Source organism: Thunnus albacares, chromosome 19, assembly GCF_914725855.1.
Source record: "Thunnus albacares chromosome 19, fThuAlb1.1, whole genome shotgun sequence".
NCBI lineage: Eukaryota > Metazoa > Chordata > Actinopteri > Scombriformes > Scombridae > Thunnus > Thunnus albacares.
The window spans coordinates 11024503-11041042 of NC_058124.1; the positions used below are offsets into that span (position 1 = coordinate 11024503).

Here is a 16540-nt window from a genome sequence, read left to right on the forward strand (position 1 = left end):
TGGCTTTAATGATTTCCACTGCAAATAAAATAACGAAACGCAGACACAGGAACTCAGTCTTAAGTGTGCTCTGCCTGTTGAATGGTGCCACATAGATGGCAGATTTGTGGACTTGGACGTATAGAGACAGCAGTCATGTGAGTGCTCGCCCGGCTCTGTCGGTTTAAATGAACTGATGCATGGCTGCAGCCTGCCTGTGTGTGTGGCTGCAGGCTCTGCAGGAGGAGTGAATGTATCGCTGAGGAATGTACAGAAAGTCTCCCCGCCCCCAGTTTCAGGACTCCTCGCTATGGACAAATTCCATAGGGGCAAACTGACATAAAGTTTCAGACTAGACTGCATCCTATGTGGGAAGATTGCTGCGGCTAATGTCAGTGTAGGAAAAGAACTGACAAAATCGATTTGGTTAAACATAGTCTGGGATATTTCTAGAGAGAAAGACAGGAGGAAAGGGGAAGTAGATTGTTTAAGTAAAACGCAGCTTATAGCCCAACTTTGAGCTGTTGGCCTCACTCAGAGATATAGGCGTCGCCAAACGCAAGGCTCTTTCACAAAAACCCCTTTAGGCTACACTGAATCAAGGGATTCTGTTTTCCGGTGAGATTGCTTTATTTTTTTATTTATTGTTAGGCGATTCAAATCTGTAACAATGTTTTCTTTCCACTTGAGTTGTGTAATCAGTAAATCCACTGACTGACCGCTTCGGACAGAGTCAGGGAACACTGTGGTGAACGCCATGTTGAGGAGAATGTGGAGCCTTACAGCAACATTAACTGATGGAAACAATGTCCCTTTTGATGCTAATGCAAGCTTTTTTTTTCTTTTGGTCCAGACACATGTTTTGTATTTACATCAAGTGGTTACATGCAGGCTCCAAAACAAAATATTAGATGCTTTTTAATCCACAGATTCTCCTATGGGATGGCACCCCTCATCTCATTAGAAAATGGCGGTTTGTGTCCCCTCAAAACACATGCCAAGGAACATTTATTTTTAGCAGTAAATAATGAGTTAATGCTAAGTGGTAAAATATTAAAATAGAAGCTATATTCAAGGTAATATCTTTGCTATTTTTAAAAGAGTAATGCATGTGAAGAAACTGTCGTTTTTCTTGTTTTCTCGTCACTCCCACTGTTTTTTTCTACCAAAACTCAAATGTTGCAATTGCTATGAAAAAGTTCACTCAATCTAGGTCAATAGTAGCAGAAAAGATTATTTAAAGGTGACTATATTTTTTAAGGAAATAACTGGCCCTTTGTTTGGTTGAAAATAGCTCAGAAAAGCTATTAATAGCAGCTACACATGCAATCCGTCATGTTTTCTCTCACAACTATCCTTGTAATTTCTCATTCTATATTTGTTTAATTGCAAGCCATTTGATTACATGCACACGCTGCATTTCACACGCTGTATAGAGTGTAAAAGAAATAGCTTGAAATTCTTATTTGTTTTTACTTTTCTCTATTTTCACAAAAATACAGTTTTTTATTATTAACATCTGCTGATTTTTGTATTTTTTGTTACCTCAAGATGACTACATCTTTATTGTTCTTTAGCATTTGATCAAATTAACACCACATGTTCATGCAGCACAAACGTCTGATGAAAGTGGGTGTTTTCACGTAGTCACATGAATATTTGCAGACTTTGTCACACATTGCAGTTATATTGCATGGCCATGCTTTAGCATGTTGCTTTGTGTCTGGTATAGGGGAACTTTCCTCCTGGCTGTTGTTGTTTGCTGTTTTCAGCACCTTGATTGATTAGTGACACTGTGATTTGTGTTGAGAAATTTCCCATTTTAACAGCCCAAAAGCAATCCATTTCTTCAATATCTTGTTTTCTAAAAGAACAAAGAAACAGGATTTGTTTTGCCTTAAGTTTTCACACTTGTAATTTTACATTAGATTACGTTTATTGCAAAATCAAGTGCAGGATTTATTGAATCTGGAATAGACACTTTAAGATGGAAAAGTTTCTGTAAATTCTTGCAACAAATAAAACTGTTATTTTCCTCATGTGAATATTGATGTAACGTAAAAGTGTTGGAGATTATATCAACTTATTGATTTTGGTAAATAATTTCTGTTGAGTAATTCAAATTATTTGATGTTCGAATTAACAGGGCTTTTGAATCAGCAACTTTTTAAAATGTTATGGCAGAGTAATTAACTTTTCCGCTGTCTGTGGATTGTCACTTGTTTATATGTAACAGTTTTATAAATTGGTGCTGAAATATTTTTTTTGGAACAAATTAGCAAACACTTAAACAACAATTAAAATACGTTTCTGGCTTAGTAAAGAACTGTTTCTTTATAATTATCATGTAAAAAAAAAAAAAAACCCACCAAACACCAAATTTCTTTTAGATGCAAATAGATAAATGCACTAACTTCTACAAATGCCATTTTCAGAAATCATATTCCACTGAGTAAGATGAAGAACTTAAGATAAGCCCAAAGTAAAATGAAAAAAAAAGCTTTTTTAGTACCATTATATCATCAAGAACTCTGACTGATCAGCATGATTGAATAGCAAACAGTTGTTAATGTTTATTATACCCTATGGACCCTTGTGTTTACAGCTTAGACATGAACAACTCACATGTGGGGAAGTTTAGCCTGTAGTCCCCACAGGTCCTGCTGTCCTCAAAACACACAGACTACAACATGTAGTTGTTGATTAACCTTCAGGCATTGTCCAGTAGTTTAGGTGTGTATCCTCACAGCTTTTTTCTGATCTCAATTACATGATGTCAGAGCTACAGGTTGCACCATCTCTACTTTGGGTGTGTTTGGTTCATGAAAATATTTTCTTGTAAAAGTATATGATGGATTTCATTCATAACAGAGACAGGTTTATTGTATGTAGAATCAGAATGTACACCATGTGTCTGGCCCCGAAGATGAAACATTGATTTTACTCATCTATTTTTGTGAAGTAGAAGATGTGGACTGTTTCCTCCCAATAATATGAAGCAATCTACCTATTCTGTCCCCTACTGGTCAACCTATCAGTAAATGCCCCCTGCAATGACATATATGGCAGGGTAATTTAAGTTAAAAATAAAATGTATATCACAACCTTGCATCTAGCCATAAAATCTAGTGAGTTATCTGCATTTTGTTCAATCTGCGCACCTTTTCTCTACAATTGAAACTGCTAAGAAGTGGCTGTACCAGACATTGGATCAAGGGACACTACCTAAAATTGTATGGTTTACTTGTTTTATTAGCTAAAACTCTACAGGAAAGAATGCTAATAATTTAAGTTCACTTAATGTAAAAACCAGAGGTTAAAATGAGCACAAAACATACACACAATAGACATCAGAGTATATGGCTTGGACTGTTGGATCCTCATTGAGAAAGACCTCATACTTTGACCCTCCTGTCCCACTAGCTAGTGGTTACCTTGGAACCTGAAGAATTATCTTTGAGTCGGTGTGAATGAATGCATAACTCTGAGGGGCCCCATGACATGTCAGCAGTGATTATTAACCCCATTTGAATGGAGTGCTTTATTATTGGGGCTAAGGTCTACAGATAAAGAGCCCTCCATTCCCTCAGGTTTGCTTTTGTGATTAGCCACTCAGTCTCAAGATCTTGTTTGCTCTCAAGCTGTATCAATCCAGTATCTTAACCTCCATCTCTCGGGGGCAAAAACTGATCATTTTGTCTTGATGCAATCTGCCAGTTTTTGTTAAATGCAGGAAAATGTGACTGTATGAAGAACAAACTTGGCCCTGTTCTGTCATCGTTTCATAATGTAAAGCACATTTGTTTATGTTTAAAATAGGGGAAATGTTCTAGTAATGTCACTGTTGAGGTGATGTACATCATAGTCACATGGTACTGAAGTCATTTTAATGTGCATCATGGTATTGAATTTTTTTAACAAAGCACAAGCTCTTTCATTGTAACTTCATATGTATATTGAGAAATTCAATGTAATTACAGAATTCACTGCAGTATAATATGTTTTCTAACTTGTAAACTTTACATCTTATGTAATAAACACCACCCAATAAAAGCTTTTTTTCCCATGTTTCCACTGGCGTAGCTTGAATGAGAGAAAACTAAACTTTTGGAGAATATAATGTGGTTTTTAAATGTGGCTCCAGATCAACTTTTCAATTTGTGTGAACATGAACTTATCATGCACATCATCTTGGCGCTGGTCTTTGTCTATGAAATTCTCCTAGCTTATTTTTCCCACCTCACCCACTCAAACTTCTTAACTCCCACCTAGACAACTAAAGCTCAACTTCAATTTCATGCACATTAAGTCAGAAAACCACGTTACAAACTTTGGAGTTTTCATATATTTGTATTTCCATACAAAGAAACAACAATAAAAAACATAATAGAGAGCAAATGCCAGTAGGTTGGCTGAAGAGTGCTACTTCACGAATGCAGGTATCAAAAAAAAAAAAAAAAAAAAAAAAAAAAAAACCAAACAGGTGCTCTTTGGATCCAAGGACATATCATGAGACCAACAAAAAGTTAGACTTGTACTTTCCTTTGAAATCAATAAGTCATAATAAAAAAATAAATTAATTTAAAAAATACCAAGGCACACTACTTTGCAAAACTTAAAAAGCCTTTAATAAATGGCTGACATATATAGTTGCTAAGCCCATTTATTAAAGGCTTTTTAACTTTTGTAAAGCAGTGTGCCTTGGTTTTTTTTTTGGTTGACTTATTGATCACAAAGCAAAGTACAAGTCTAACCACTCTCTTTTATTGGTCTCACGATAAAAAAAAACAAAAAAACAATACATGATAAAACTCTCTGGAGAAACTCAAAGCAGGACTTCCTCAACTTAAAAAAAGAAAAGTTATTCATAATGTGAGCAGAGACCCCAACCACCGATTGCTGGTAGCACTTCATTTTACAGCCACATTTACCTGCTACTTACCAGTAGGCCCAGTTAGTTCCAAGTAGCATTGAGATTTAAGTTATATTCAACTGATACATATGCAAACTTTATTGTTTGAGTTACCTCTTAATACATGTGGGAAAACTGTCACTATTCTCAACTAAAACCCAGTTTTCCTTCCCCATTTATGACAAGAACTCTTTTAACAGAAATGAAAGTAATAGACCAAAAACACAGCTCATTATCCATCATTTAAAAGAAAAGAAAAAAAAAAAAAGGAATCACTGCTACAGAAAATGAAGAGGGAAGGAAGGATGCAAGTCTAAGAATGACACAACAGTAACCAACAGTTGTAGAGTTCTTTGCTCACACCAGACATGGACACGTAAAAACGCCTAAAAATTAAGACATCTATTGCATGTAAACAAGAACTATCTCAAACTTAAAAGAGTTCTGTTGATATAGACATGCTAGTTCAAATTGTCCCCTCTGAAACACCTTGATGAATCACACACCACCAATTATTGGAGGGAAGCTGAATGTTGTAAAAAGCAACTTAGTATCGCCCTGCGAAAAGAAAATAGGAAATATATATTAGCACATGTAAAGGTCAGTGCATTACTAATAAAATTCTAGCAGCTTTCACCAGTGATTACAGTACAGGAATCTGTTTAAATATGCATACAAAGAGCAGTCTGACTTCATGTCTAAATAATGACACAATAGTTAAGCAAGTACTGTATGCTTCACACTTACGTGGGCTGTAGGAGCGGGACCGTGAGCGAGACCTGTATCGACTGTAGTAGGGTGATGGAGAGCGCTTGCGACTGCAAGGAGACAAAGAAAAATTTTAAATGTTCTCCCACGTAATAGTGCAACACTGGCTTTGTACTCACAAATTATTACTCACCTATACCTATAGTCATACTCGTCATATCTGTCGTAGCGGTCATAGCCACGATCATAATAGGAGTCTCTCCCCCTCCTGCTGCTGCCGCCGCCACCGCCGCCGCCGCCACCTCCACCATTGCTGTTGAAATAAGAACATAAAAAGGCCATGACTTCCAGGAATCTTATCTCTTGAGAAACATGGCACCATGTCAAAACAGATAGAAATTGTTAAATTTTAACAATGTGTTTCAAGAAAAGATGCACAATTAGATATACAACAGTGATATGAGAGAGCGCTGACCTCAGAACAATACACCTTGCATCCCATTTCTCTACTCCTGACTACTCAAATGTACAGTCATATGCAACTATGTGATGTATATCTACTGCCACATACTAGGTAAAGAGAACTTGACATTTGTGTTGATCTTACTGAGTTGGACGGCCCATATATATTCCTGGTGTGGGGGTATGGGGACGTTTGGTAATGGAATAATCCACTCTGATGCGTCTCCCGTCCAACTCCATGCCGTTGGCTCGCTCCATTGCCTAGGGAACACAAGAGGGATGAGGAGACATAGATGTTATCATATTATTGCAAGCTCTTTGGTAAAAATTATTAAATTCACAAAAGACCACCTACAGTACATTACACACAGTAACCCATTTCTAGGGATGCATGGCTCTAAGATGAGGTAATTTGTGGCAAGGCAGACACCTAGTGGTGAACTCAGGTAATCACACCTAAATAAAGACTAAACACTATCAGAGAGGAAGAGACCTTTGAACCTGCATGTACTGCAAATATAAAAAAGTGCTAAGCAGGCAACAATAATTGCAAAGACTATGCTTAACACTTTATACTAATACTCTTCACTCCTGGTTCTCACCGGCAGCCATGCAGCAGCCCTCTTATTCTAGCCATCTAATCATGGGATATTTTACACTTTGGACGACAGATGAATCAAATTAACTACAGTACCAGTCAAAAGTTAGGACACAACTTCCCATTCACTTGAATGAGAAAGTGTGTCTAAACTTGGCACTGACTGGTACTGTGCATAAAAACACAGAAAACAAATGACTCTCCAGGACCAGGCCTGAAGATCATTGGCTATCTGATGAGTAAATAAAACCACAAACATTTCCCATACCTCTTTAGAATCCTCAAGTCTCTCAAAGTAAACAAAGGCAAAGCCCCGGGAGCGACCTGTGCGCTGGTCGTACACCACATTGACCCCGGCCAGAGGACCATAGCGCGAAAACACCTCCCTCAGGTCACGCTCTGTGGTGTACAGGCTCAAGCCAAACACCCCCAAACATGTACTGGGGTCAGGGTTCGCCTGGAAGGGTCAACAACAGAGAGTCAGAGGTGATGATGTGGTTTACCGCATCTACCCATCTAATGTTTTGCATACTAAATCCAGTGAATGGATTTTGTATGCAAAACATTAGATGCTTCTTCATCCACAGGCAACATTTTACATGTTTAATGCACTGGTTACATTTCCAAAACACAAATATAGAAAACAACAAGGCACAAGGAAAATATATTCATATATAAAAAATATATAATGTATATACAGAATTATATAATAACATAGAAAATATATAATTAATTAGATACTACTAAAAAAAAAGGTAAAAGATCTATATAGAAGTTAATAATGGCTACAAGAACTTTTCCCTCCAAGCATCTTCAAATGAACCAGACCATCAGAAAATGCTCAGTGGGTAAACTATGACAGCTTTAATAACCCCTTAAACAGCTTTCAAAAAGATACCCCTGGGAGACTTATACATAGTACAAAACCATTTCATTTGCCTCCCACTTGCTTTGAAAACCACACCTAATTCCTCTTTTCCACACAGACCTTTTACAGCAGTAGTGTACTACAAACATCATTGAGCTTACACAAACTGTAGTAAAACATGGTGCTGCAAGAAAATGTTTCATTCATTGTATGACGTTCTACACCAAATGGTGGATCATGAAAATGTATTCACTTTATCCTTTGATTTATTTTTTTTACTACCTGTTGCAATATATTACTAAACATCAGTATTTCCAGGTGTAAAATAAATATTTTCAAAACATATGTGACTTTTCATTAATTACGATAATACAAAAATATTAGCCTTAATATTAGTTCATGTTTTTGCCAAGTACTGATAAGCTGTCTTATACCCACTTTGCACCAATGTTTACCTTGATAAAGGATTGATACTACAAGTGCAGTCAATTTATTGATAAATGTCATTTCAAACAGGTCCATCTTTATATGTGCCAGGTAGTGAGTGTCCTTTTTCACCAAGCAACCTATTTTGCAAATACAGGTGTGACCCTGATTGCAAATATGTGTTTGACCCAATTTCAAGGTAGGTCATCCATGCATGCAGCTGGACAAGGGTCTTGGTATAAAGTGGTAGGATATATTGTGCACTCCTGCCCAATTTTTCAAGCAATGGTGTATTGAGGAAAAGTTAAAAAAAAACAAAAAAACAACACTTTAACTTGACAGATGGCCCATCCAATGAGCACTGCAGTGATGGTTGTTTTTATTGCAAACCAGCCACATGTCTGAATATAACATGATCCATTTCATTTCCACTGGGTTTCATGTCACCCTTTATCCTTGATCTAGTATTACACTCAGGGAATCCCCCTTTGACCCACACACAAACATTACATTGCTCTTTCCCAAAATATGTCAGAAGGTCCACATACCCTAATATCAGCATCACCGCTATGACTGCATGCTTCTTTTGTGAAGTCATGGCTCTGTTGATATAATGAAAGGAGGGGAGGGTGAAACAAAGGGGTTATTAAATGTCATGTCAAAGTGGTTTCCCACAGCATTCATCACAATCATATCAAAAATTACTTCCTCACAAATAGAAAATACAAATTAGCTTCCTCTTGATTTTAAACTAAGTGTCAAGTTAATCATAAAATACTTGTAAATGTTTGTAATAATACAACTCAAATCCATATGCAAAACCGTTCAGTTTGTTTAACACATCCAAGTTATTTTGTTTGCTATGGCCAAATTTATCTAAATGAAAAGATAAAAAAGTGCTGACACTGTAAGATGCTAAATGGAAAACAGTTTTGGGGAGATCAAAATGTCATGACTAACATGATATAAATGTGTGTGAGCATACACAAAGTGTCTATTGGCTCTCCATCTATGGCCTACTGTACATTGCCCTATCTTCAGATCTCTTCACACTCACCCTGCTGCCAGTGTGACGGCGGCGGTTCGACATCGGGGAGGTGCTCTGGCTCCTCCTGCGCCGGTATTCAGGACTGTAGGAACGAGAGCGAGACTTCCTTCGGTGGGAATATGACCGAGAGCGTGAGCGGCTACAGCGCCGGTTTGAGTGCCGCCTAGAACGAGACCTGAATAGGAGGCGGTAGAAGAGGAGAGAAGGAAAACAAAAACCCTGTAACCTTGTGACATATTTCAGCCTGTAATGAGCATTTTTTTGTTTGCAATATGATGTGATCACAATATAACAAAAGGTAATTGTAAAAACAGCAACATACCTTGATTTTGACCGAGAGTGGGATCTGGACTCAGAGCGTTTGGATGCTCGGGATGGGCTCGGGGAGCCGGACCTGCTCTCCGACTTGACCCGAGCTGGACTCCCACGATCCGATTTAGATGGGGAGCGAGACCCCTATTGCCACAGCAGCATGTTAACAACTTTCTCATGGACAAATAAATGTATTTCTTACACAGAAAAAAACAGTCAAGCACAGAGTAATGACATGTGGTAAGTAAGTTGCACATAAACCTGTCTAAAATCTACAGCTTATGTACTGTGGAGGAAAGGGTTAGTAAACTTATCATCTCAATTAATAAATCTTTGGTTTACAATAAGATATAATATTAACCATATACAACAGTGTACATGACAGGTCTATTTCCATGTCCACCTGGGCCATCAAGGGAAAAAATAAAACATGCATTTTCATGTTACAAAAAGAGAGCAAGGTAAAGAAAAGACATTTGTGACACAAGCAGTATATTTACTTAACCTAGGGACACATTCATTCTTCCAGATTCTTTACACGCTACTCCCTTCTCTCGGGATTTCTATCCTTCTTCATTCTTCTTTTTTCAGTTTTCTCATTTTCTGATTCCAGGTCTGTTTTTCCTCTCTTCACCCAAACTGAAACCAGTTTTCATTTTAGCCATTACACTGCAAGCGCTTCTATCTGACACCAATCTTCCGTCACATTTTCCTCCCTTTCCACTTCTATGTTCTGCTCTGTAAATGTTTTCATTAGCCTTCTTTTATCTTGACAATTTTCTTCATCATTCTTGGATAAAACTCTTCAAATCCTTCACGATCAATAACCTTAATGAAAAAAGAACATTCAATAAAATTAAGATCATAGGTTTATGAAAAGGAAAATATCTTTAATAGAAAAAAGATAATAAAACACTGAATGCAGTAGTTACATGGTTGCTAAAAATAAGTATTTCAAAATGAGCACAACAATTTAAGTTAAAATGGTAACAAGTAAAGAGCTTAGACACATGTAGCTTTTCTTAATCAGAGCGTGAAAGTAGAGAAGGAAGAGTGGCTTAGGACTAATTACATTTCATATCAAACAAAAAGAAAAACTCGGGTTTCCAACGTGCATCAATGACTGTAGATAGCTTGTAATATAATTCATAAGCGAATCTGCCAGCTGCAGTAAAATGAACTGGGAATGCAAAATTATGACAACTTGCAAATACCGAGGTCTAACCCTGGTGGTGTTTTAAGCTAGCGGTAATTAGCTTGCTAGCAGAGCGCTGACCGTCCATGTGGAAAAAAAATGTATATATACACTTTAATACACAAGTATTGTTGGCTTAAGGCAAAACCAATAAAAATGGCCGCCTCTCTAAAAGGTAACGATACCGCCAACAACACATGAAACTTCAACGATAAACAGTTTATTTAGCGGTTCGTGTTCCCTGTCGGGCAGCCACACGGGAGAGAGAGAGAAAGGAAGAAAAGGGGAGATATTCGATATAATTCAGTGTCACTGCTTACCCGTCCTTCATAGTTTCCGTCCTCAATGTCACTCATTTTTCAGTACAGCTAATACAACCAAAGTATTATAACAGAAATAACTTAGCACCGTGGTTTAACACAATGTTTTATTCTGCTCGGTTGCTAACTAGAAGATGGCGCGTGAAGTGGCTGCTATGTTTATGTACTGCAGGGTCTGACGTCATCTCCCGTCTCGTCTCCTACGCCCCCTTCATGCGAGTGAACGTCTCGTAACCTCGCTGTAAGCTAGTGGAGTAGAGCTAGAAAATAACATGCAATTACTCAAGTACAAGTACCTCAAAATTGTACTTAAGTGTTTGGGTAAATTGTTACTTTCCAGCACTGCCCATGACAAGACAAGGTTTAGCTTGTACGTAATGTCAAGTACCTCAGGGTTTTTTGCAGCGGGGCCAGTAAAACTTTCTGAGCTGAAAGTCCAACCATGCGCTCACCCACACACCTTACTTAAGGTCTCATGGAGGGTGCCCTCTCTGAGAACCACTGGCTGAATGTTTAGATAGACGCAAGTAAAACTGGATTTATTGTTTTGTGAGTCATCTCATATCACAACTAAAACTATCTTCATCTCCTGAATGGCACTTTTGATCACATTTAATTTACAGGAAATACATAGAGGATCTGATATAAAAAATAATTCAAATGGGTGGGACACTCATTTTTTCCATGGGGGCATTTTATTGGTAAAGTTATCTCACCTTTCTACTTAAACATTATGAAATAAAGTACATGTAGGGTATCACTCAATAGAGACACAATCAAACCACAGTTTAATAATTCAGTCTAGCGGCTCTAACATACAGTTTAGTTTGTAATGTGAGCAACATTTTGAAGCAGAGTAAAAGGGCAATTATGACTACTAGTATATGTTTTCTTCAAATGACAAATGTTCTTCCTCATATTTTATTATTCCATAAAGCACATTGCTTTTTTTATCTCACAAAATCCCCAAGTTGTACTGATGAAAGTATTGCCCACCTTTGTTGCTGAGGAATGAGTATTCCAGAGCTTGATGTCCACCTCCCTAAAATATCCCCTAATGTCCAAGTTGGATTAGCCCAGTATTTTTAGAAAATCTCTATAGAGTCACAGTGCAACATGAACCCTGAACATGTGTAAGCAGCAGGTCAGTCATCTTAACAGCACCACAGGGCTAAATACCGACCTCGCAGTACATTCAATCCATTCTACATCTGAACTGAAACAACTCCCAAAGCAAGATAAAGGAACTAAAGCATTGGATTTCGACTGAGACAAAGCGCACACACACACCCATGTTTACAGTGGCAATTAAGCTTCATCCCATCACATTCTGCACGTACATCAAATTGTCTCGTAGCAACAGTCAATACACATTTGTCCTTCAGATGGAGTGCAAATAACATTCTTTGGATTATTTTTCTTACAGGTTATACTGTTTAATTATCCTTAAAATCACTAAATGTGTTATCTAAGAGGAGAATCTTCTTCATATAGTATTTAGCAACTGCACCAGCTAAAAACCCAGACGCAGCGATTCCTAACTATCATGAATGAACTGTTAAGTCCAGCATGTGGATATGAAGCAGTATTGTAAATTTGTATACAATGTACACAGGGGAGCGCTTTAAGCCATTTCTACGATAAAGCATATCAGATTCTGTGTCTGTTTCTAGTGTTTATACCTTTTTGCAGTCACAAGATCCAGATATGACATTATAAAAAATGCTAAAATTTAAGTCAAATAAAATCAGCAATGGAAATATATAAAACTGCGCTAGGTAGTCCTGGTAAAAAAAAATAAATATCAGCATAGGACATAACATAAAGAAGTCCTTCTTCTTCCCACCAAACATTTCTGAGACGCATCCCACATATAAAGTTTCTGGATGTCCATATGTCTCCCTATTGCTTTTCATTAGTCTGATGTTGTTACATCAGTGATAAATGCTGGAAAAGTGTGATGTGCTAAAAAAAAAAATTTCAATACATCTATAAAACTATGCTCCTTGATGTTGCCGAGGCCTATTAGGGATGTGTGGGTGAAAGCGCAAAGTCCCTGGGTGGCTGCCAGGTGTGTCCTGTTTCGGAGCTTTCTGGAGGGCAGCGGGAGCAGAAGCAAGGACACCCCCTGCTGTATGGGAGGTGTTAGTGGAGGAGGCGTTGACCACCAGTTCAATTTTGCCCTCCAGTTTGACCAGCCGTGTCAGAATGTCGTCCAGTAACACAGCAATAGTCCTCTTCAGATCAGCTGTTTGTGTGTATGTGAAAAGGGAAGGGAAAGAAAGAAGGAAAACCAGAGAAAGTAAATTAATTCTTGAGTATGCTTTTCCACAACTGTGTAGCAGGTAATGTTCGTACAGAAGTAAACAAATATTTTAATGTGCAAAAAATACAGTAGTAACCACATGTATTGCCCAGAATTCCTGAATTCTTCTAAAATGATTACCGTAACCAGCCATGGAGGTTCCTTGTGGTCCACCAGGTGCATTCTGGTTCTCCTCTGTCAAGACCTTGACATATCGCCGACTGAGCTCCAGGATCTCCTCACGTAGCTCAGCGCTGCTCCGATGGCGAGGCTGCTGCACAGTATAGCGCAGCAGCATGAGTCCCCACACCAGGCCGAATAGCAGCAGCAGCACACTCAGCTTCTGGGACATGTTCCTGCGCAGGAGTGTGCCCAGCATGGTAGTGGGGATGGCAAAGGGGAGGGGAGCTGGAGACGCCTGGTAGTGGCTGAGATCTTGTCTTGGATGTGAAGATGTAAATAATTTGATAGAGTGATAATTACTTGATTCCTGTAGGACAAATTCTCTTTTCTGTCGTCCGTATCCAGAGAGGCCAGAGGTCAAAGTCTACCACACAGCATTCCTAGAGCTGGTGTGGATTTTGTGCTTTGCTCAAGTGAATTCTGGCAAGACATGCGTTGAAGAGGTGGTGAGAAGGCGTTGAGCAACAGCAGAAGCAAGGAAATGGAAACAGAAGGAAGTTGACGCCCACAGGTGCCGAAAGTCAGGGGTTTTTGGAGAGGTACTTCGGTTGCCAGATGTCTAGCTCCAAATCACCGATGCAGACCAGGTGTTCAGGCAGGGTGTCAGCAGACATTGTTGACAACTCAGACGAGTACGGCTCTATAGAGAGATAGAAAAAAGGAAAAAAGCAACAGGAAGGAAATACAGAAACCACACACGTTAAAGCACAACATAGTCATTGAAAACAACTCAACAAACATGATTTCAGTTTCTTTTTTGTATGATGTTTTAAATTTTCTGTGCTGTGCTGTGCTGTAATGCCATGAATTGGGGGGAAAAAAATCTGAAATTTTGCATACCATCGACCCCTTACAGTTTCACTTCTGTGGTCCCTCAGGCTCAGAGGCCTGCTGAGCATTGTGGTTTTACCAGAATGACTGTGAGGATTTCTGGGTGGATAAATGCACAAACCTGTATGAATGTGCTGGATAAAGAACAAAATTCACCTCATCATTATTGGCAAAGAGGTGGTGGCTACATCAAAGTGGCTTCCTAGACTGTTTAACTCTGGGTCAGGGTACACAATAGCCCACTCAACAAATCTTTTTCAACCCTCTTAGCCCAGAAACCTGATTACCAGTTTAGATTTCATGGGACCCACTTTGCAGCTCCAGATAGGAGACACAGCAACAGACAGAAGCACAGAGGGCATTCAGTTTCTAATCCCACTCTCACAATGGTTATCGGACTGACAAATAGCTTGTGAGTGGACTGTGCACATGCAGGGGAAATTAGGTGATTATTTTTCAATTTTCACAACTTTGTCACCGGGTTCATTCTCTGCGCTTTCTCTGTGGGTGTGTCACTTCCTATTGGGGTCAGAGAGGGGACACTGACTGAGGGAATAAATTATGAAAAGAAAGGTAACAGAATCCGTTTAACGATGCTTCCACACACACACGCACACACACGCACACACGCACACACATGCACACACATGCACGCCCTTCCTATGACCTGGGCACATGTATCACTAGATACATAATGTACAGAGATAATGCGTACAGATAATCTCTAGATTTATGACAAGGAAACAGAAAGCAAGGTGCAACGACTTAATGAAGTAACAGTTGAATGCATCCAGGAAGCAAAGCAAACATGCATTTGCATTGACCCACATAAGAAGAAAGCTCTACCACCCACTTTTTGGGTGGTGCAGTGTTTAGCTTCTAGTCTTAAACAGCAGCTGAAAAATGTCTCTCACAATAAGATTATAGGAGTCATGTCAACTTCATTTATGAAGCCATTTTTAAATAATGAATGAATCAAAGAAAAACAGCCAAACCTGACAAAATCAGAAATACTTGCTCACAGACACCACACATGATACACAGAGACTTTATGCACAGTCAAGAATGCTCATGTGATAGGTGCTATGTTTACAGATGAGGTTGAGCCATTCCAGTCCTGCGGCAGAAAAAGAAAACATTCAGGCTGATTTTTTTGTACTCTCCATATGGCAAACAACAGCTCATTTCCATCTTAATTAGGCATAGGGTTGACATCCAGAAGATTTTTGGTATTCAAATCAGTCCCCGCTATGATGGCAGGGTATTCACCAGGCCTGGTCATTGTTCTTTGGAAAAGGCGCACCATTTAAGCCACGGTTTCAGACAATGAATGTTCCACTTGTTTAGAGGACTGTTTAAATATTGTGTACCTGATGAGATGGTTGACAGTGATAGGGCACATAGTATCCCTCAAAATGCCTAATCTAGAGGTTAAATATTGACCACAACAGCTGTCACACGTGATCCAACAGCTGGTGGTCTCACCCATAGACTTAATCAGATGACTTGAAGAGCATGAACTAAACACTGAAATGTCAATATTGTCATGGTGGAGGAGGTAAAAGATATGAAGATTTTGGTGCTGTGTACGGTAACATTTAGGCGCCTACAGCAAACATACAAAGTCCTGATAGTAAACCACATAATTGCAACTTGGTAAACATGTGATTATAATTACACAATGTCAGTTATACAAATACATGAAAAGAAAACTAACCAACACCCCGCTGGCAAAGGATGACAAATTAGGGATACTTCGGTTTAGTTTCAAGACTTTTTATTACCTGCATCATATTTCTAAATAAATGTTATCAGCTGCTCATAGTTCAGCAGAGAGAGAGAGCTGCACAGAAGGAAAGCTCAGTTGAAACTGTCTCCAACTCCACTAACAGTTAGCTCGACATGTTAGCCCCGGCAACGCTCAAACTTGTCAGTCAACAGATAAGATAAGTTAGTGCGAAATTCTCTCAGTAATTGTGGTAAATCCCGACCCAAACTGACAATTTACCCGAATGTGTTGTCTGAGAAGCTATTTTCTGGTTGAAACGGAAATTACCAGGTTCCAGGGAAGCAGGGACAAGGCGTCCGAGAGCTCCAGCTGCTACCTCTGGCTGACACTGAATGATGCTTGTTGTTTGGCAACCCTGGTCTGTCGTTGCTGACGCTGGGGAAAATATCTTAGGCAGGTCGCTGTCTCCGTTTAAAAGTTAGCCGCCTAGCTCGATACTGAGCTGCCTGTCCACTCTGGTATCCATTTGGTTTCTACTGCTACAGTCTCAGAAACGGTGTGGTCTGGTCTATGCAGGCTAAAGTCGACAGCTACAATTACAAGCATGCAACTGTGCTGCCTGTCATGGTTCCCCTGAACGATCACTGCGTGCGTCATTGCGACG

General features: G+C 39.0%; 2 protein-coding genes across 5 annotated transcripts; both read right to left on the reverse strand.

The window, feature by feature from the left end:
• Positions 1-4309: 4309 nt before the first annotated feature.
• tra2a (transformer 2 alpha homolog) lies at positions 4310-10937 on the reverse strand. The gene is made up of 9 exons (XM_044335105.1): positions 10829-10937; positions 9324-9457; positions 9011-9176; positions 8502-8555; positions 6928-7116; positions 6207-6322; positions 5793-5912; positions 5639-5709; positions 4310-5449 (listed from the first exon to the last, which is right to left on the reverse strand). The coding sequence occupies exons 1-9, from the start codon at positions 10862-10864 to the stop codon at positions 5439-5441; spliced, it is 897 nt and encodes a 298-aa protein (XP_044191040.1). The 5' UTR covers positions 10865-10937; the 3' UTR covers positions 4310-5438.
• A 798-nt stretch (positions 10938-11735) lies between these two features.
• ccdc126 (coiled-coil domain containing 126) lies at positions 11736-16519 on the reverse strand. 4 transcript variants are annotated; one of them, XM_044335110.1, is made up of 5 exons: positions 16204-16517; positions 15143-15264; positions 14157-14246; positions 13275-13956; positions 11736-13076 (listed from the first exon to the last, which is right to left on the reverse strand). In XM_044335110.1, the coding sequence occupies exons 4-5, from the start codon at positions 13510-13512 to the stop codon at positions 12826-12828; spliced, it is 489 nt and encodes a 162-aa protein (XP_044191045.1). In that variant the 5' UTR covers positions 13513-13956; positions 14157-14246; positions 15143-15264; positions 16204-16517; the 3' UTR covers positions 11736-12825. The 4 variants fall into 4 exon arrangements, with proteins under 4 accessions (XP_044191045.1, XP_044191043.1, XP_044191046.1 ...); XM_044335108.1 differs by lacking the exon at positions 15143-15264; XM_044335111.1 differs by lacking the exon at positions 15143-15264 and having other exon boundaries at positions 14157-14281.
• Between the last annotated feature and the right edge of the window lie 21 nt (positions 16520-16540).